The 20,960-nt window shown below is 40.9% G+C and overlaps 2 protein-coding genes and 1 pseudogene across 7 annotated transcripts; 2 read left to right on the forward strand and 1 right to left on the reverse strand.

The window, feature by feature from the left end:
* Positions 1–21: 21 nt before the first annotated feature.
* Positions 22–5,280, reverse strand: lim2.4 (lens intrinsic membrane protein 2.4). Of its 2 annotated transcripts, XM_079484943.1 has the most exons (6): positions 3,516–4,046; positions 2,553–2,728; positions 2,105–2,179; positions 1,822–1,971; positions 1,569–1,703; positions 1,107–1,383 (listed from the first exon to the last, which is right to left on the reverse strand). In XM_079484943.1, the coding sequence occupies exons 2-6, from the start codon at positions 2,725–2,727 to the stop codon at positions 1,322–1,324; spliced, it is 597 nt and encodes a 198-aa protein (XP_079341069.1). In that variant the 5' UTR covers position 2,728; positions 3,516–4,046; the 3' UTR covers positions 1,107–1,321. The 2 variants fall into 2 exon arrangements, with proteins under 2 accessions (XP_079341068.1, XP_079341069.1); XM_079484942.1 differs by lacking the exon at positions 2,105–2,179 and having other exon boundaries at positions 22–1,383; positions 3,516–5,280.
* Positions 4,973–11,987, forward strand: usf2 (upstream transcription factor 2, c-fos interacting). Of its 4 annotated transcripts, none has more exons than XM_079484937.1 (11): positions 4,973–5,420; positions 6,689–6,732; positions 6,844–6,962; positions 7,313–7,432; positions 7,615–7,768; positions 8,024–8,111; positions 8,610–8,654; positions 9,099–9,157; positions 9,455–9,549; positions 9,630–9,758; positions 10,061–11,985. In XM_079484937.1, exons 1-11 carry the CDS (start codon positions 5,383–5,385, stop codon positions 10,145–10,147), a joined length of 978 nt encoding a protein of 325 aa, XP_079341063.1. In that variant the 5' UTR covers positions 4,973–5,382; the 3' UTR covers positions 10,148–11,985. The 4 variants fall into 4 exon arrangements, with proteins under 4 accessions (XP_079341063.1, XP_079341066.1, XP_079341064.1 ...); XM_079484938.1 differs by having other exon boundaries at positions 5,284–5,420; positions 6,847–6,962; XM_079484939.1 differs by having other exon boundaries at positions 5,415–5,646.
* Positions 11,988–12,811: 824 nt separating this feature from the next.
* Positions 12,812–13,083, forward strand: LOC306910464 (barrier-to-autointegration factor-like; annotated as a pseudogene). Its single transcript has one exon. The product of its transcript is annotated as a barrier-to-autointegration factor-like (transcript).
* The last annotated feature ends 7,877 nt before the right edge of the window (positions 13,084–20,960 follow it).

Here is a 20,960-nt window from a genome sequence, read left to right on the forward strand (position 1 = left end):
GTATGCTACCAGAATCTGTTTAATTTCCAATGCATTTTTTATTAAGAATACAAATTTAAGAAAATAAAAAATTATTGCACAAGAGTTTTTAATATTTTATGTTTAAACAGCTTCCCATGCAAGACTGGAGTATAAAATATTTGCAGGACTGAAATGCAAAGAGAAACTGTGAAAGTGTGCTGAATTATTTTATGTTTTGACAACATTTAGCCTACATAATATTGTTTTCGTCTTCCCAGTTGTATTTTGTAATAGTCAATATGTCTAATTTAATGTCAAGGTTGAACTTTTCAATTGCAGTTTTATGGAACCTTTTAGCTTTTTCCCACTTCTACTTTCTGCACCTTAACATGTGTGCATTCGGCAGATTATGTTGACTAACGTTGCTTTTAAGGTGCATGATGTATCTGCATGTGTGTTCCTGTAAAGCATCCGAAAACGTTAATATTGTACCATCTGTCAAACTTAGAAAGGTCCTTATCTATCCTATCATCATTTTAACCATCATGCCCTTACCATTGAACGACATCTGGTGCAATGAAACTAAACCACTGAAAACATTTTGTGAAAAATAAGTGAACCATTATGAATAATACGTATCTATAATTACTATTAACCAAAAAACTTGCGCACAAACAATTTAAGAATTTTTATATAAGTTCAATTAATTTCTATTAGAACTTAAGTTGAAATGATTTACAGATACATTTGATTTCATTATAAGATGTTTCTAGTTGCATGCACACTATTTACACTGTTTTTTTCACATGTAACACATTTATGATATTCACAAAAGATAAAGCTGCCAGACTGACACTTCTGACTTGTAAAAAAATGCTTTAACAAGCAGATGAGATGCAACACCAAAGGCATAATCATAGAAAAAGCAAAGACAAAATAATATACAATATGTTATCTACTGTACATTCATTACACTATTGACAGTTTCATCGGAAGCAAACGTCTTGCCCCAAGTTAACGTCCTCTCTGTGGTCATAACAATTGATTTTATATTAAATTTATATTGATATGTTAATTGTATTACATCAGATTAAAACTTCTCAACAGTCTATTCTTTGCTTAGAGATCAAGAGAGTCCAAAATTTGATTTGATGTGGAATTTTATTGAAAAAAATATGAAAAATGAGGTGAATACTTTGAGAACTGATGAGTACAAAAGCTTCCTAATGCAAGTGGTGATATTTCACTATATGCAGTATTTTAATGCACTAAACTGTAATGTAAACATTGTCTTATATGTTTATAATGTAAAGGTCCTGATGATTGAGGAGCTATGAAATGTTGCCTCGCTTTTTATTCTTCAGCGACTTCCAACCACTCTCCTTGATTCGTACGTTCTGTGGGCACACATGTAGAATATCCCTACAACAGACAAGGAGTCAAATCATTGAATAAGTTAACTTTACACATTAAAAAGGGAATGTTTCTATTTGCAATATTTTGCTAAACAAAGCGTTCAAAATGTCTATAACCATTTTTTTAAATTGAGGTTGAATTGGCTATAATATAATGCACCCTAAATAGTAGACTATACTGTATTATCTCACCTGCAAAGAATGTCATTAGCATTGCCACCCAGCCCAGAATGTAGGACCAGGAAAAGTGCCAGTCTCCAAAGCGCTTACCCAGGAAGCTTAGGGTTACACCAGTGTAGATTGCCATTGCAAGCAGTGCAAACGTAGCTGAATAAAATATATATACAGAAGGGTAGTTTGAGAAAAAGCATTAAAAAAATTCAAAACAATTGAAAGAAGATGCAATTCAAAAGAAAGCCCATAACATTGCTTGCATATGACTTACTAGAGATGAAAAACAAGATGCTTGCAGCAAAGGAGCGACTGAACCTCTCAAAGGCAGAAAAATGGGCAAATGACAGAATGCCTGCCATGACACCAGCAAAGCATGCTATTCCCGACAGGATCATGAATGCCCGGGTGGCATTCCAGTATGCTGGAGACAGAAAGGAAACGTATCACTTATACCTCAAGAGACCGATTCTCCATGTCAAACAATCTCTTATTTTAAAAACAGATTGACCAATTCTTCTGCCTTGATCTTTTAAAAACCGCCCTTGTAAAATCACCTTGAATGAACCAAAGCACAGCTCCTGTAATCTCAGATGTCATTTTATGAGACCAGGGGAACAACTTTGAGCCACCTAAAGAACACGGCTGTGTTCAGACAATACAAAACTAATTTGAGATGCTCAAATGATGAAAAGGAATAAACTGCTGCCATCTACTGGCTCCTTCTCTGAATATTGATATTGAATTGTTTGAAAGAGGCACTAACCCTAATAGTACCTTTTTAACAAAGATGTTATAGAGTTATGCAGTAAATGCCAGTCAATCTTTCTCACACCGAAATTTTATTATTTCAATGCACTTGGCTTTATGCACAAATGCTGTAGCATAAGATTAGTTTTTATTTGAATTAAAAAGGGTCTAGACAAGGTGTGCACATACCAAAATATTTGTAGTTTCATTCTTTCATTTGTTTTGTTTGATGCACACAGATACATTTGCATTTACCTATACTTGCAGTCTGCATGTAGCACTTGTTGGCCATGCAGTACCTCCACAGACCCTGATGGGCATAGCTGCCTGAGAGACGATACTGCATCCAATAGTCTGTCGCCGTGGAGACCACTATTAGGATGTTCCCCAAAATGGCACAGAACAGGCCGCCGCCCATAAAGCTGTACATCCTGAATCGTACAGAGGGTTAATATAGAGAGAAGCCAACCTGTCCTAGGAATACTCCACCCAAAAATGAAAACTCTGTCATGAATTACTCCCCCCAAGTTGTTCCAAACCTGTATACATTTGTTTGTTCTGTTAAACACAAAGAAATATATTGTTTGATTTGTAACCAAACAGTTCTGGGGCACTATTGTGTTTCATAGACTGTAGGGAAAAAACTACTATGGTAGTCAAAGGTGACCCAGAACTGTTTCGTTTCCCACATTCTTCAAACTATCGTTTGTGATCAACCGAACACAAAGAATTTTAAGAGTAAGTAAAAGATGACAGAATTTTCAGTTTTTGGGTGAACTATCCCTTTACCTGCACTCTTTACTGGGACAGATTCAACTTTATCATTTTATTACTTTTTAGAAACGTTTGAGAAGATTAGGAACTTTTCTAAACAACAACAAAAAAAAAAGACAAGACATATAGTCTTAAAACCCATCTCACAGAAACATCCACAAATAAATTATTAACAATAATAAGGCACATTTAACCTAATCATGAGTACATTTTCTGTGAATTGTTCCTAAAAGCAAACTTATGCAAATCATCACATTTCATTAAATGCAGCAGTTTATTTTCAAATAGATTAATAATAAACCAAAATCTGCTCATTTCTAAAAAATAAGCTAATTCTTAATGAGGGAAAAACAAGTGAAATGCTGTAACAGCATTTAATGTACAACTCTAAAAATGCTTTCAAAATGTAAACCAAACATATTTAATAACATCATAATTTCTTACCTTATTGATTCTAGGGTAAAATCCCTCTCTGCTTATCCTCAAAGAGAAAGAGGGAGAATTGAAGGTCTACTATGAAGGTTGAGAGCGGTGGTAGTTGGTAAGAGGGAAATACACATAAAGAACCCGGCTCACAGAATTTCAAACCCTCTGTTGTCCTTTTTGTTGATGGTGGCAAAATCCTTTAAATGCTGCATGCTCTGTCCATGAAACAAATAAACTTGAACTAGGTATGGAAGGGGCCCTGGTGTACCAGTGTGTGTATGTATGATGTCAATGGTTTTGCTTTTGTTTGAAGAGTGGACTGTTGCACTTATTCAGAGGATTGTTGTGGTGCAGTGGTCAATGCAAAATGCTGAGTTGCCCGCTTTGCTTTGAGGGTGGGCCACGGTGCGGCTGCTTAGGGTTTAAACCTTTAGTTTACAGTACAATTCCCAATATTTCCTATTTCCAAATCTATAGAGTTCAATCATCAGGAGAAATTATACGACGAGGATAATGTTATGCTCTTTTTTTACAACTCAGTGTGCGGTTAAAACACACAAACGCATGCTTTGAATGTGATTGTATGCACGTCATAATATATCAGAATCCTTGCTTTTTATTACGTCACAGTCAAACTACGGGGACTTTTTCTAAGGGGACAATACAGACTTGAGTTCCTCTGTTAACGCAGTAAACTTCACATTCTATCATGAGACGTTAACAAACGTTTAAACAACCTTGTGTATTCACAAACAAGCAGGTTAAGCAACACGTATGCATTGTGATCTTTGCTCAGTTTGCCATTCAGCCTCGTGTCCAGAAGAACGGAAGTTCGGAAAAAACACTTTATCTACACGGAACTTTTTTTATGTGGATATAACATTTATTATATAAAAAAACATTTATGTAGAATAGATCAACGGTCTGTCAGATCACGTTAGGTATTAATTGTCCGGTTCCTCTTCATTGCAACTCCATTCGTGTCATGTGGTTTGACCAAAATCCGGATTGGATCTCGGGGGTCACCTGAGAAAACCACCACTCGTCATATTTCTGATTCCTTGTGCTGATGTGTCCAACGAAAATGCATTTATTTTGTGCTTGCACTGTATGTTGACGCTACACACGAACGGGGTGTTAATCTTTACGAAAACGCAAGGTAAGATAACTTACTGATTGAATATGCGAATATTTTCTTTTTACGAACAGCCCGAGTATTTTAACAGCGCACGACTTCTATTTCACAATGGAAATGTTAGCATTAAACCACACTAATATACTAAGCGTACTTCTGTTTTTCTAAGGTTTTGTAAAACATGCGATTTTTAAACTACGCACAACCACCACGTTGTCCCGTCCAACAAACAAGACGTATTTGCTGAAGAAAAAATAAATGCATTTTATCGCTAAAACAACAGTCCACTCCGCGTCTTATTACTGGCAGTTCCAAAATAGGGCAGCTTTTTAGAAAGCCTGCGGATGGATACATCATTGTTTCTTAAAGCTATATGGCACGAGCAAAGATAAAGCGAAAGCAAGCTTTAGCATTAATCGAGTTTGTTACGAAGCATTAACCCATAAACCAAACGATCGAAAAACGACTCAACAGGTCGAAGACTCGCCTCCATCGAAGGGCGGGAGGGAGTAACATACGCAACAAAGCCGCGCAGTACGCGAACCAATGCAACTGAATGAGCGCAACGGCAGGAACACCTTCCGCCTTCCTCCACCGCGGTCTCCATTTTAACTCCTCGCCCAGCCTGCACCTCACGTGTCCTGGACTGTCTTTCTCACATGACCCGTGTGTTTGTCCCCGTGATCAGCGCTTCCATCTCCCGTTTTTCAAGTGTCGCTGAATATTGCATTTTAAAATCCGCTCGCCTTCATGGATATGCTCGAACAGAGCTTGGACACCTCGACGAGGTGAGAGCGCGTCCTTTATGCGCGGCCACACACAGGCCCCAGTCAACCATTTTCTTTTCTGTTTTTACACCCGGGCAGTTAGCGATCATCTTTTAAGTTTATATTTTTGACTATTGTTAAGTTTCGCGCATGCCATTTATATGCTAAATTAAACGTAGGACGCGATCATAACGACGAAAAACAACGCATCAAGACAGTTTTAAATGCCGCCGGTCGACATATTTATGTCAGTATTAGCCCGATTGCTAATTTGATTATTTTTATCTAGCATTAGTTATTGAACAAATATGTCCATTCAAGCCGGTATACTAGCTTGTTTAATTTGCATTATTTAAGGCTTTCTTTTCTTTATAGGGTAAAAGATGCATTTAACCAATATTTTGAGCTGCTTTATCGGGTTCACTGGTCTCGAAAAGATGTTTAGCAGTTTAATGCATTATATTCCCTGCGACCTGCAGCCGACCTTTAGTCTTTTTTTCTTTCTAAAAGCTTTTGTTTCTACATTCTCTTATTATTTCTCTGAATTCCTTTTGCTGATTGTATATTCAGATTCACCCTTTTTTGTAGCTTTGAATAATTTTAGTTTTGTTTAGCGAAAGTGGTCGGTTTGTAAAGGGAGGGGGCGGGGCGTTCTCCGTCTGTTTCAAGTTTGTAGAGCGGAAATATTTGAATATCAAATACGTTTACCTATATTTTATTAATATCGATTTTATTTTGTTTCTTTTGTTTTCAACATTTCATCGTTTTGTATGCATTTGCTTTAGAGCTGGTACAAATATACCATATATGTACATGTATGCATCTTTAAAAAACACCTAAAAACGCATCTCTTCCGTCAACACGTTGCTGATTGAGTTTTTCCTAATTCTCTTCCCTTTCCTTCTAAAAAAAAAAAAAAAAAATTACTAACCTCACTATTCTTAGCTTTTACACTGTGCTAGGCTTTAATGGACTAGTTTGATGCACTTATGTATTTTCGTTGCCTATGTTGTTATAATTGCTTCCAATGTTTCCTCATCTGTAAGTCGCTTTGGATAAAAGCGTCTGCTAAATGACTAAATGTAAATGTAAATCTGGCAGACCCTTTTATCCAAAGCGACTTTTAAATTGCATTATACTACACATTTGTTTCCAAGTATGCGCAATCCTTTGGGATCGAACCCACAACCTTGGCATTGCTAGTGCCATGCTCTAACCACTGAGCTTCAGAAAATTTGATAAGATTAAATGATTTCATAATATGACCTGAAACTCTTTTTTTTCCCCAGTCACGAGAAACAGGAAACTGAGGAGGTTGTTCAACTGCAGGAAGGTAAGTTAAAGAAGTAATGTTATAGCTACACTTATCTTTGTGGATATCTACGCTTGGCGTAATAAAGATGAAATGAGATGGCATTTGACGACATTTCTTCTGCATTCTCAGCAGAGGGGGTTGGGGTGGAGGAGCAGGCGGCGGTTACCATAGCAAGTGTCCAGCAGGCAGCGGCGTTTGCAGACCACAATGTTCAATATCAGTTCCGCACAGAGAACAGCGGCGGACAGGTCAGTGTGAACTTTAACCTTTCTTCTTAGGGGGGTGTAGAGGATCCAGGGTTCAAACTGGGGTGACTGTCATAAAACACAGACTGTAGCTCCGTGCCCCTTTAATGGCTCTCACGAGAATCGCTTTAAAGTTCGGCTGATCCAGCAGTGCTTTATATTTGTATACCACTTTCAGTGCAAGGTTTATGTGTCTTTGAAGGAATCTTATTCAGGACATGTTAACTCATTTTAAAGAATGCAAACAATTATAAGAAGAATACACGTAGCTATATCGGGTCCACATACATACCCCCATACATACACAGCTCAGAGGTGACATTTGTGTTTTCCCCTGCTCTTGAATTCTGTAGGTGACGTATCGCGTGGTCCAGGTCACAGAAGACCATTTGGACGGAACAGGAGATGGAGGGGCTTCGGTCAGCGTGGTGTCCACGGCTGCTTTTGCGGGTGCACAGCAGGCAGTAGCACAGGTATTTATTTTGTTTAAACAGATAGACGCAAGCAGACCTCATATTTGGTCTTTTGATATTCATGCCTTCATTGGGAATGGTTAATAGGCAGACCTAGATGGCAAAATATAACGATAACTACAGCAATAGTGCAATAATGTGTGATAGGAATATGTTCCTCATTGAGTCTGTCTGTCTTTTAGGCTGTTATCCAGAACCCTTTCAGTAATGGGGGCAGTCCAGCGGGGGAGACGGTGGGTGGAGAAACACGCTTCGCCTATTTTCCAGCATCGACTGTCAGTGATGGTACAGCTGTGTCGGTGCAGGCCACGTCTGATCCAAGTCTCACACAAGGAGGTCAGTTTTCAAACAGCGTTTGCCATTCGCTCTGTAAGAAAGTGTTAGAGACCACCCAAGAGATACTTCCTTGCACTTTGTCTTTCACAGAAGAATGATTATGTTATAGCTATTAAGCTCGCTGTGTTTATTTATGACCATAAAATGATGCTATTGGTATATGTTTGTATGCTTATTAGTTTTATAGTATTGTAATTTACATTACATACGCCCTGCGAGCCCTTGCTGATTACAGCTTTCCTTGCTTTGTTTTAGGCCAGTTTTACGTGATGATGAGTCCACCAGATGTTTTACAAACTGGCACACCACGCACCATCGCACCACGTACACAGACTTATGCCGCGTAAGTATTAATCACGGGTGCTCAAGGCTCGATCCGCCTTTTGAAATGACTGCTATGTACATGACAATTATCTTTGCGTTTTGCAGAAGCTGGTTTGAACTGAATTTGTGAATTGTTGAAAGAAAAATGCTGTTTACTGTGAAATATTATTTTAAATAATCAACTTCCTGTTGCGGTACAGAACCTAAACACTCACATCCAAAGCAGTTTTTTTAAAAAGAAAAATGTATTGGAAAGTGTGAATGTGTTTTGGGGAGTCGGTTGACGGTGCCCTGCTTCTAAAACAAAATGAAGCAATCGCTGATGTGAATTTTGGAGTTTTAAATCCAATCCTAATGCATAGTCGGTCCGATTGAGCGTGCCATGCAGTTGAATTTAAATACAAGTGTTAATTGAAATGAATTCATATGTCCCAATCAATTTGAATGCTAACTTTTTCATAAAATTAAGATCAGAAAAAAATCAAACAAGTTTGTCCCACTTACCTGCCATCCTCAGAGACCTCGGTGAACATGAGACTCTTCAACACAGCAGATCAGACTGGTGAGGAAGACCTTTTAATATCCCCTCCACATTACCCCCCCAGCAGCCAGTCTGTCCTGTTCCTCTAGTTACCACTGCACTAGCCCACTCATCGCTAGCCAGCAGTTAGCCTTTAATTCTGTTTAAGGGTATTTGTGTTTGGCGTTTGGATTTCTTTCTTTTTTCAACGTCAACTTGTCTTTCAGAAGTCATGTGTGGGACTAATAACGGGTTACATTGTTTTAGGCATTAAGTGCAAATCATAGATTTTATGCAAGCTACTATCGTGATTGAATTGTTTGTAGGTTGTGCTTTTAAAACGTATCATTTTATTTAGTATAATTCAATGTTTGAGTTTGGTTATTTGGATGGTCTCGGGGGTGTTAAATTGTAATTGTAGTTTAACAACGCAGTAGCAAGCTGATCACTTTGCTGTCTATTTTTCTTTCCTCTTTCTTTACACAGGAAGATCGATGGGCCCCGGGCACCTCGCGATGAGAGAAGGAGAGCACAGCATAATGAAGGTGAACTAATGCATTACTCACAGCTACAAAAAGGTTCAATAAATGCATTTTTGTAGGTTGGCAGGACATACTCATTTCAGTTGCCTTGTTAACCAGTGTTCACAAATGGAATTGTTGATTTAATCATAAAGATTGTTGTTATATTCCAGAATAGAGTCAGGCTGTTGGACGGGAGGTTTTTAATAAAGTATTAAGATATTTATGACATCTAATAGTATTTGACTAATTCTTAATTCAGATTATTGATGGAATTCGTCACATCAATTTGTAATGTTGAAAATGTTCATGTGCTTGCAGTGGAAAGAAGAAGAAGAGACAAAATTAACAACTGGATTGTCACGCTATCTAAAATCATCCCAGATTGCAATATGGATAATACCAAAACAGGAGCGGTACGGAATGTGCACTTATGTGGGTACTTGTGTGTGTATACTTTTCTGCTCATTTAGAATAATTTATTTGTCCTCTGTAGAGTAAAGGAGGCATCCTGTCTAAAGCATGCGACTATATTAGAGAACTCCGACAGACTAACCAGAGGCTACAGGAGAACTATAAAGAGGTGGAGAGAATACAGGTGGATAATGAGCTACTTAGACAACAGGTAAATCTGTCTGTTGCTGGTCTTTGGAATGTTGGACATACTGTGAGCTTCAAAGTTAAAACAATTAATTTCTTAGTATGTGGTCATATGATGTTTATTGGCTATATTTTGGTATGTAGATAGGCTAGTATGCAATCTGTGGCTAGTTTTTGAGAATCTGTGGTTTGCTAAATATATTTTAAATCAAACGAATTAAATATGTTTTTATTTATGGTCTCTGTAATGTTGGAGTAATGCATGTAATTTACATACTGCTGATTTTGGTAATATTATTATGTTATGTAATATGTGTTGTTTTGCAGATTGAAGACCTAAAAAACGACAACACACTGCTCAGAGCTCAACTACAACAGCACGGCCTGGAAATCAGCGAATCTACATCACAGTGACAAAAACATTCACCAGTTAAAGAAACTCTACAGCAAAGCTCCAAGTGGATTCACAACCCCTAAAGCCTCACTCACTCACGTCTCTTCACAGATTCTTCAGTAGGATATGAATGCGTATGTTACACAGACAAAAGACTTTGACAGTAGCGAAAATGTACCTGCTGTAAAAGCACACTTAGGTGTCACCTTCACTCCCGTGAGAACTCGAGAACCTGGACTCACTCATGGTTATGGAACTACCCGCTTCCAAGAAGTATCCGGCTTTCCACAGATCCTTGTCCTATTTAGAATTTTCATAAGAAATTATATGCCTGCTCATGCCTAATGGTCAGCTTTTGTTTTGTTTGAAACGCCTTTGTGACGGAAGGTCTTTTTTGAAGGGTTTGTTTATTTTATTTATTAGCTTTCGAAAGTTATTACACAGCAGGTATACAAAACCTTTGCATTTGGCTTAAACCTGAAATGTCAACCCCAACAAAGTTGTCATGCAGCCTTAAATAACAGGGTTTTTTTATTGTGGTTTTTGTCTGTTCTGAAGTCTCCCTGTTTCAGATTTGGGATTTATTTACAATAATCGGACTAATCAGATTTTAGTGGCACATCAGGACTAATTGATTTACAATATGTGTTATCCTAAACTGTAAACTAAAGTACATATAGAACTTCATTTATAATAGAGATGAATAAGATGATGGCTAAACCGTATGTGTGTGACGATGTCTACAGTTTTCAGAGTTATTGCACTGTGATTTAGTGAAGGCAAAACAAGTAGCTCAGGGTTTGAGATGCAGGCTCTGGATCCCCTTAACCTTGTAACCCTGCACTTTTGCCCTTTTGGCTTCACATGCCTAAATACCCAAACGTACTGTATATATAATGTATTTCAACCAGTTGTTGTTAAGTCAATGAATGAACTCTCTACATACAAAGAAATGTACTTTATAAGTCCGATTTCCCAATTTAAGTAACAGTTTAGTTGAAAAATAAAATGGAAGATGCGCAATAAAAATGGGTAAAGTTTTGGTTCACTTTGTTGTAGCTTATCTTCCATCTTATTTTTTACTTTCAAACAACATCTTGATGTTTTGGAAAATAAAACTAAAGAGCTACGAAAGAAAAAGTGAGTGTCTGACAGCTCTGGGTATTATGGCAATTATAGTTAATGCTATGCATAAAGAAAATGAACGTAAACTAACACCTATACTTTCTTGTTAATTGTTGTCTTTACCAGTTTACCTCGTTAGGTTTTAAAACCATTTCTGGCCTAGGATGTTAAAGGCTAGAATAATGTAATGCTGGAGTGTAAAATCTTGTTTCGACTGTTTACCAGCCCTTCTCATTGGTTGTGACTAAAGCCCCATCTTTTCAATTTAATTGTATTTCTTCTTTGTATATTTCAATCATATACAAAATAGAAACAAAAGCGTTTAACCTAAAACAATCTGTGATCATAACCAGTGAGGCATTGAGATCCATATATTACACAGCAATCCATAGAGTAAACACAATTGTTCAGATTTTGTCTCCTCTTTCTCGCAGTAGGCCTACTAATGCTGTAATTATATGACTGTTGATTTATAGAGATGATAAGATACAAGATTTGTACAGTCTAATGCACTGGTGCTGTTTATGTCAGAGGACAGGAAATTAGTGGGTTATTCTATTCAGAAACACTCAGCATGACGTTCTTACCACCGAGTTGGGTTCTATAAGCTATACCATACATTTGCTTTGTTTATACTTACTGACTGTTGATGTTTATGTATGTAGGCAAAAACAAGAGTTACAATACATCGATTTTTCTTTTTCTGAAATAAAATGTAAATAATGTATTTTTTATACTGCAGTGTTTATTCTTATAATTATTTTGGAATTTATCTTAGCAATTTAGGTTATGAGCAAATGAATATCACAGGATTGTTGGTTTGGCCCTGCATGCAGGGTGTGGTAAGGAAGTCTATATATGGACAAGATCTCTTACATTTAAAAACACATTTGAATAAAAAAGCAGCACAGTCAGGAAAAACTTTGGGGGAGTAGTGCTGTTGAGCTGAGTATGTGGTAAGAACAATCTTATATTTTCAAATCTTTTTAGAGATAAGGTATGTACAGTTGTGTTCAAAATAATAGCAGTGTGTCTAAAAAAAGTGAGTCAATTCTACTAATAACTTTTATTTCAATACACAAAAAGTATAACATTTGTTATTACTCTACAGAAAGTGAAGGGCATTCCCTCTTCGGCATAAGGCAACATGTCCTTAAGTACTCAAACTGATCCCCATGATCCGGGAAGTTTTTCAGAGAGAAATTCATAGTACAACATTTGCTGCCATGTCCTTGAATAAGGGCAACTTGTTTGACACCATTTTTTCACATGTACCTCTCTATTTGAACTTCACACTGCTATTATTTTTAACAAGCCCCTTTTCAATTAATGATTCAATTGCACTGAACTAGCAGCATGCATGTTATGACTGTTAGGTCTTTTGGTTTTCTACACCTACTAGGAACATTTTTGCCATATAGAAATATAATTTCTACCAAAAACAGTGACTGATCTGGTTAGTCATGTTGGACCGCTATTATTTTGAACATAACTGTACATATGAAAAAAAATGAGTCTATCTTATGTCGACAAGCTACAGATATCACTAACCCGCAACAATGACAACATCCCAAAAGCACAGACTCTTCTGTTCTGAGCCACTGGGAGATAAATCTGTGTATACACTTCCTGGAATTGGTCCTGTGTTGGGCGGACGACTAGAGAAGATAGGAATATTCAAAGCGAGGGACGTCCTGGGGCGTTTCCTGGTCTTGAGGATGGATGAATGGAAGTTTAAGAGCTGGCTTAGAGACTCGTGTGGGGCAAATGCAAAGCAGCAAGGGATTGTTTCAACTGCCTGAAGGAATGGACTAACAATAATTTGTTATGAGTATCCTGAAGTATCTTCGCTTCTGTAATTCTGCATGGCATTGCAATTTTTGTTTCAGATTTTGAATGAGTTTTATGGATTTGTATGAGCCTACTGCATCGTTACTTTTATTTTTTACACTCATGTAAATACTTGGCAATGTGAAATACTGAACAACCATACAGTTTATTAACAAACAAACATAATTTATTATGTACGTAAGTAGCCTATTTATACTTCGTTCATTTTGTAGTCTCTACTATGGCTAGCAAGTTTAACCCTCCTACCAGATAGTGTTATTTGGATATTATCAATCAAATAATGATTCATTATATTTGAATAACCAACAGTGTTAACTTTTGCCTTTTTAACATTGCCAACACGTTTTTCCAGCACATGTGTCTATGACAGTCCTTCATTAAACTGTGGATGGTTTCCCTTTTATTTCTCTGCAGGGTAGGCTACACTCACAGATACATAAACAGAATGTAGAAATGAAAAATATCTCAGATCCACTGTTTATGTTGCCGTAAAATTCTAAGTTGATGTGGCAAGGCGGTGGTGACAGCTGTCGTCATAAGGGCATGTCCAATTAGCCACTGTGTCATTGGGTATAAATACCTGCTGGTTGTGTCTCCTGGGATACGTCATGGTCAGGGACCCGCCCCGTTGTATCGTTGTGAATCACACAGTATCTTGGGCTGCTGAGATGTGGTGTGCGTAAGACAATCATCAGCGTGCGTTTTATGCGGTTTGAGTGGACGAAGGACGGACTGTGCGTATTAGGCGGCTCATTCCCAGGGCTACTAGTGTTGTTTCCCGGTCTGCCTGGATGGCGGAGCATAGGCTGGGCTAAAGCTGTAGCGGCTAAAGAACGAGCGTTAGTTTACGGTGGATTTCTGGGCAATAATTCTTTGAATCATTGGAGCAAGTTGGGCTGTGCTATTGTGACGCTTTCACGCTGCTGCTTTGTGGAGATCAAAACTTTTACTGTTTCTTGTTGTTCTTTCCCATTATTGTATTTTTACCACCCCAAGTGTGGTCCTGATCTGTGTGGCCATATTGTCACTCAATATATTTATTGCAGTCTCTCTCCCGTGTATCTCGGAGTCATCTTATGAGGAGTTACCCTTTAATTTGAGTGTTCTCATATCTCATGCTGTAATAGCGAAGTCGACCCTTTGCTAATGCTTGGACCTTTTGCCTTTTATACGTGATCGTGTATCCTATGTGGGTAGAATTGTGGTGGTAGTTATTTTATTTCTTGTCTTGGTTTCCTTGGTTAACATTTAATTGTCTTTTCTTTATTAGGTTATTTGGTTTAGAAGTGTTTTTGTGTGATATTTGCTTTAAATTAATATTTCTTTCGTTGCAGGAGCTGAGTGTGTCCTGAGGCGGGCTGACTCTTTATCGCACCCAATGGTGTTATGGTGTATAAGTTTGCTGTGCCATTATTTTGGATCGAAGTGGTGTATGCAGTGTGCGTGGTGTGTAAACTGGTAACCTTGTTCCAGCCCGCCTCTTACACAGGACGCCTCAGCTTTCCTGCTTTTCGTTTGAGTTTGTTTGTTTGTTTAACGTATTGTGTTTATGCTCTGTGTTTTGATTTAATTGATTCTTTCTGATCATCTTTTCTTTGATTGTAATAAATACAACTATTTTTGTACCTTTACCCACGCCTCTTGCCTTGTCCTCTTGAGGGGAGTGGACGTGTGTGCTTTAGTTATTTTCCCTGTTTATTCAGGGTGGCGTAGTCGCTATTGGTTGGCCGCTAGGCTACACGTGGCGTAGTCGGCAGGGTCTCTCTACCGAGTAGGTGGCAGAGGTGTGGTATTGTACATAATAGTTTTTTTTTTTTTTGTTGTGATCTATATATATATATTTTTTTCCTTAAGGACAAAGCAGCAGCGTGTTTTCTAGAGTCCGGTCTTCATTTCTCACAGGCTTTGAAATAATGGAAGGTGAACTACAGGAGCTTAAGGAGCTGGTGGCCCAGCTTCGAGCTGATAATGAGAGATTGAGGCAAGAACGTACTATTGAATCACGAGAGGCTAGTGCTGCAGGATCTAGCACTTCAGGGACGGTTGGTGCTTCTACTGTAGCCCCATTAGCTGGCATTAATATTCCAGTAAATGATCGACTTATACTTGTGCCTAGAGACAGAAGGTGCCCTAAATTTAGTGGTAGATCTGGGGTGGGTATTGATGAATGGGTTGAGGAAACAAGAGCGTGTATGAGGACTCGTTGTTCATCCCTTGCAGATCAGGCCTTCTTTCTCTTTGATCATTTAGAGGGAGAGGCACGAGAAGAGATACGATATCGTCCCGAAGAGGTGCGTAGAGATCCTGAGAAAATTATTCAAGCCTTACATGAATTGTATGGATGCTCGTTGTCTTATGTAGCTTTGCAGGAAGCTTTCTTCTCTCGTAGGCAGCAAGAGGGGGAAACTCTCTTGGAGTTCTCCCTCGTTCTGATGAGCCTTTTCGAGCGCGTTAAGCAACGTTCACCAAATCTTATGCTAAATGCTGATATTGTGCTTCGTGACCAATTTGTTGAACACATTAACGATAGTGTTTTAAGACGAGAACTTAAACAGCTTGTGCGCCGACAACCGAATTCCTCTTTGTTAGAAGTGCGGAGTGAAGCCCTCCGATGGGAGCAAGAAGGGATGCCGGGGGGTGCGAGAGCCCGAAGTCTATCTGTCCCGTTGTTACATGGAATTCAGTATGGTGTGCGTGGGGATCCACGGGTGGAAGACCATAGGTCACCTCAAGTGTCGGAGTTGAATGAGCTGAGAGAAATGTTAAAAGCCCAGCAAAATCAATTAAATCAGCTGACTCAAAGTATTACCAAGTTACAAGGTCCAGAACTGCCCAACAGATTTCCTCGTAACCAGGTTGTGATTTGTAGGCGGTGTCAAAAGCCGGGACATTTTGCGCGAGATTGTGATGGAGAGCGGCGGTCCCAGCTTACTCGGTATTCTAGTGCAATACGTTCTGGGAATGAGCAGCCTTCTACCTCTACGGGGTCGGAAAACTAGCACCCACTGAGCCACGGGGCCTTAGCTCGGTGGGGAATTTTTCCGGCTCTGCTTTACTACATGATTCATCGTTGACATCTCGTATAATGTCTTCCTGTCCTCATCTTGTTGTACTAATGAGCGGAGTACCTGTGCCTTGTTTGGTCGACACAGGTTCCATGGTCTCTACAGTTACAGAAAGTTTCTTTTCTCAGTACTTTGAACCATGGGGACAGGAGCGACTCCAGTCATGTCAATGGTTACAGTTGCGTGCGGCTAATGGTTTATCTATCCCTTATCTTGGCTACCTGGAGCTCGACGTTGCACTTTGTGGTAAAGTAATTTCACGCTGTGGGGTATTAATTGTTAAGGACCCCCCGGGTGGCCTGTGTGATCGGGTTCCTGGTGTTATTGGAATGAATGTTTTGAAACGATGTTACCAGGAACTCTTTAGTCAGTACGGCCCAGCTCTTTTTAACTCGTTGGATGTGTCAGAAGCACCACATTCTGTATCTCAAGCGCTACAATACTGTTTTGATAACAACACCCTATCGGATGTAAGTCATACGGGTAGGGTTAGAGTTCGGGGATCTTTGCCATGTCGTATTCCAGGAGGCACGTTTAAATTTGTACCGGCAACCTGTTCCAATGAGTTTTCCGGTGAGACTGCATTTTTTGAACCCCCTGAATCTGGGTTACCAGCGGGGCTGTTGGCGTCCCCCGCAGTGGTCCAGGTAAGTCGAGGGACGGCTTATATACCCGTGGTCAATGTTGGGGTGACTGACATTAGGCTTTACCCTCGGTTCATGATTGGTACCTTGAGTAATGTTTATGTGGTGAGTTTGCCAACGGGTGTAACTGAGATTCGGTCTGCCGAGGCACTCATAGGTTCTCAGACTGCTGTGGTGGTACCCACCATTCTGGAACAAGTTGAAGTAGTGGATTTGCCTGGTTTATCAGAGGTAGAGCAGGGGCAGGTAAGGGCTTTACTTGATAAGTATAAGTCTGTGTTCTCTACTCGGGAGGGGGATTTAGGTTGTACAACCTTAATTTCTCATGATATCCCTTTAACAGATGAGGTTCCAGTACGTCAGCGGTTTCGGCGTATACCCCCGTCAGAGTATGAAACCGTAAAGGCCCACATAAATCAATTATTGGAGGCTAAGATCATCCGTGAGAGCTGTAGTCCATATGCTTCACCAATAGTGTTAGTCAAAAAGAAGGACGGTAGTCTACGCATGTGTGTCGACTACCGCCAGCTTAATGCAAGAACTAGAAAAGACGCATTCCCTTTGCCTCGGATCGATGAGTCTTTGGACTCCTTGAGCGGCGCCTGTTGGTTTACCACACTTGATTTGGCCAGTGGGTATAATCAGGTCCCAGTCACAGAGAAAGATCGATTCAAGACCGCTTTTTGTACGCCCTTCGGACTCTTTGAGTGGAACCGTATGCCCTTTGGCCTGTGTAACGCCCCAGGCACATTCCAGAGACTAATGGAAAGGTTGTTTGGGGACCAACAGTGTCAATCGTTGCTCTTATATCTGGATGACGTGGTGGTGTTTTCGACCTCTGTGGATCAACATTTGGAGCGCCTTGAGAGAGTTTTGTGTCGGTTGCAAAATGAGGGCCTTAAAGTAAAGCTTAGCAAGTGTGCATTTTTTCAAAGGGAGGTAAAGTACTTGGGCCATGTTATATCTGCGAAGGGGGTTTCGACTGACCCGGCTAAAATAGAAGCTGTAGCCGAGTGGCGGCGCCCCTCTAATGTTACAGAGTTGCGTTCGTTTCTGGGTTTTGCCAGCTATTATCGCCGCTTTGTAGAGGGGTTTGCCAAATTGGCAGCCCCTCTGCATAAGTTGGTTGCAATATGTGCTGGCTCGGGGCCCCGAAGGCGAGGTACTCTGGGGCTATCAGAGGCCTGGACTGAGCAATGTCAAGTGAGCTTTGAGGGGTTGAAAGAACGGCTATCTGCTGCTCCAGTTTTGGCATACGCAGACTTCTCTCTGCCTTTTATTTTGGAGGTAGATGCCAGCCAAAGTGGCCTTGGTGCCGTCCTTTCACAGGAACAAGAAGGTAGTGTGCGTCCAATTGCTTATGCCAGCCGTGGTCTAAGGCCCACAGAGCGCAATATGACTAACTACAGCTCCATGAAATTAGAGTTGGTGGCATTTAAGTGGGCAATGACCGAAAAATTTAGGGAATACCTATTGGGGCAGAAGTGTATTGTTTTTACAGATAACAATCCCCTCAGCCACTTGGCATCTGCTAAATTGGGAGCCACTGAACAACGTTGGGCTTCACAATTGGCCTCTTTTGACTTTGAGATCCGGTATCGTTCTGGCCGAAGCAACAGGAACGCTGATGCTCTCTCTAGGCAGAACCAGTTTTGTCAGGAGGAACGGGAAAGCTGGTTGTCCGGGACAGCAATTCCTGCAGTGGTGAGGCAAGCCGCAGAACTAGAACATACAGTGCAGGTTGATCAAGCTGTAATCACTGCATTGCCTAGTCATTCCCTGCATGACCTGTCTCAGTTGCAGATGGCTGATTCTGATATTCAAGGGATTATGGTATACTTGGAACGGGGCTCATTGCCTAGTTCGAAGGAGCGCAAGTCGCTTTCAAAGTCGGTGTTGACTTTGTTGCAGCAGTGGGACCGTCTTCTGAAAAGGGAAGGGGTCCTCTATCGGCGTGTGTTACGACCGGACGGGGGTGAAGAGGTGTTTCAGCTTGTTTTGCCTGCCATTTTAAGACCAGAGGTATTGACTCAGATGCATCAACAGCATGGACACCAGGGTGTTGAACGAACAACCGAACTGATCCGTCAGAGGTGTTATTGGCCCGGGATGTTCGCAGAAATTGCACAGTGGTGTCGGGAGTGCGAGCGGTGCCAGTTAGCTAAAGACACCCGACCACCAGCCCGGGGTTTTATGGGACATGTTTTGGCTTCTAAGCCAAATGAGATCTTGGCAATTGACTTTACAATGCTTGAGCCATCTCGCTCTGGACATGAGAATGTTTTAGTGTTAACAGATGTGTTTAGTAAGTATACATTAGCTGTCCCCACTAGGGACCAGCGGGCTGAAACAGTGGTGCAAGCCTTGGTCACCGAATGGTTTTTCAAGTTTGGAGTCCCAGGTCGTATCCACTCTGACCAGGGCCGTAATTTTGAGTCTTCCCTTATGAAACAGCTTTGTAGGTTTTATGACATTGAAAAATCCAGAACTACACCATATCATCCAGCGGGCAATGGCCAGTGCGAACGGTTCAACCGAACCCTACATAACCTCTTGCGCACTCTGCCTGTTTCCAGGAAAAGAGATTGGGTAGCCTGCCTTCCACAGGTTCTGTTTTCATATAACACCACCCCACATCAGTCTACCGGTGAATCTCCATACCACTTGATGTTTGGTCAGGAGCCTAGACTCCCAGTTGATTTTTTGTTGGGTAGGGTTCAGGAACCTGGTGAGGGTGGGGTTCACGAGTGGATGATCGAGCATCAGGCAAGGATCAATGTGGCATTTGAAGGGGCAAGGGAACGTTTGAGGGGTGCTGCCAAACGTCGTAAGGAACAGCATGACCAGTATGTCCATGATGCACCACTGAGGGAGGGTCAATTGGTGTATCTTCGGAATTATGGTGCGAGAGGGCGGCATAAAATCCAGGACATGTGGAGCTCTGTGGTGTATCAGGTCATACGGGCACCACAGGATGGAGGGTCGGTGTATTCAGTTGCACCTGTGGGTGATCTGAATAAGCTAAGGAATGTGCATCGATCTTCGATAAAACTTCGAATACAGCAGGACTTTCCAACGGTTGTCCCTATTGATGACTCTTTAGCTAGGCCCTTGCCAGTACCAGGAAACGGGGAGGAAATGGAACTTTGGGTGGCGGTTCCAGGAGTCTCTCAGAATGGTGGGGAGCACACCGTGAGGGGAGACTCCGTGGTGTCTGGTGTACCAGAATCAATCGTTCCTCCTCCTGTTGGGTCCAGACGACCATTTTCAGAAGGTACAGGTCCTGCCGTGGGGGTGTCCCCACCTACTGCAGATGATGAGTTATTGAGTGGGGTTACCTCTGGTTCAACAGAGATGAGTGTCCTCCCTTCCCATGTCCAGGTAGGAGAGGGGGTGGTACGAAGAACGAGCCGGGCCACAGCGGGACAACATTCCAATGTCAATCATCTTCCTCGGGCAGTGGAAAGTGTGAGAGAGGCAGTAGTTATTTCAGGGTCAATGGCTAGTATATGTTCAGAGTTATTCAGGCCTTGGGATTAGTATCTGGACTGGGTACACATGTATATCGTCGGGACGACGACACAAAATTTAGGGGTAGATGTGGCAAGGCGGTAGTGACAGCTGTCGTCATAAGGGCATGTCCAATTAGCAACTGTGTCATTGGGTATAAATACCTGCTGGTTGTGTCTCCTGGGATACGTCATGGTCAGGGACCCGCCCCGTTGTATCGTTGTGAATCACACAGTATCTTGGGCTGCTGAGATGTGGTGTGCGTAAGACAATCATCAGCGTGCGTTTTATGCGGTTTGAGTGGACAAAGGACGGACTGTGCATATTAGGCGGCTCATTCCCAGGGCTACTACTGTTGTTTCCCGGTCTGCCTGGATGGCGGAGCATAGGCTGGGCTAAAGCTGTAGCGGCTAAAGAACGAGCGTTAGTTTACGGTGGATTTCTGGGCAATAATTCTTTGAATCATTGGAGCAAGTTGGGCTGTGCTATTGTGACGCTTTCACGCTGCTGCTTTGTGGAGATCAAAACTTTTACTGTTTCTTGTTGTTCTTTCCCATTATTGTATTTTTACCACCCCAAGTGTGGTCCTGATCTGTGTGGCCATATTGTCACTCAATATATTTATTGCAGTCTCTCTC

Source organism: Barbatula barbatula (genome assembly GCF_947034865.1).
Source record: "Barbatula barbatula genome assembly, chromosome: 21".
In the NCBI taxonomy this organism is placed as follows: Eukaryota; Metazoa; Chordata; class Actinopteri; order Cypriniformes; family Nemacheilidae; genus Barbatula; species Barbatula barbatula.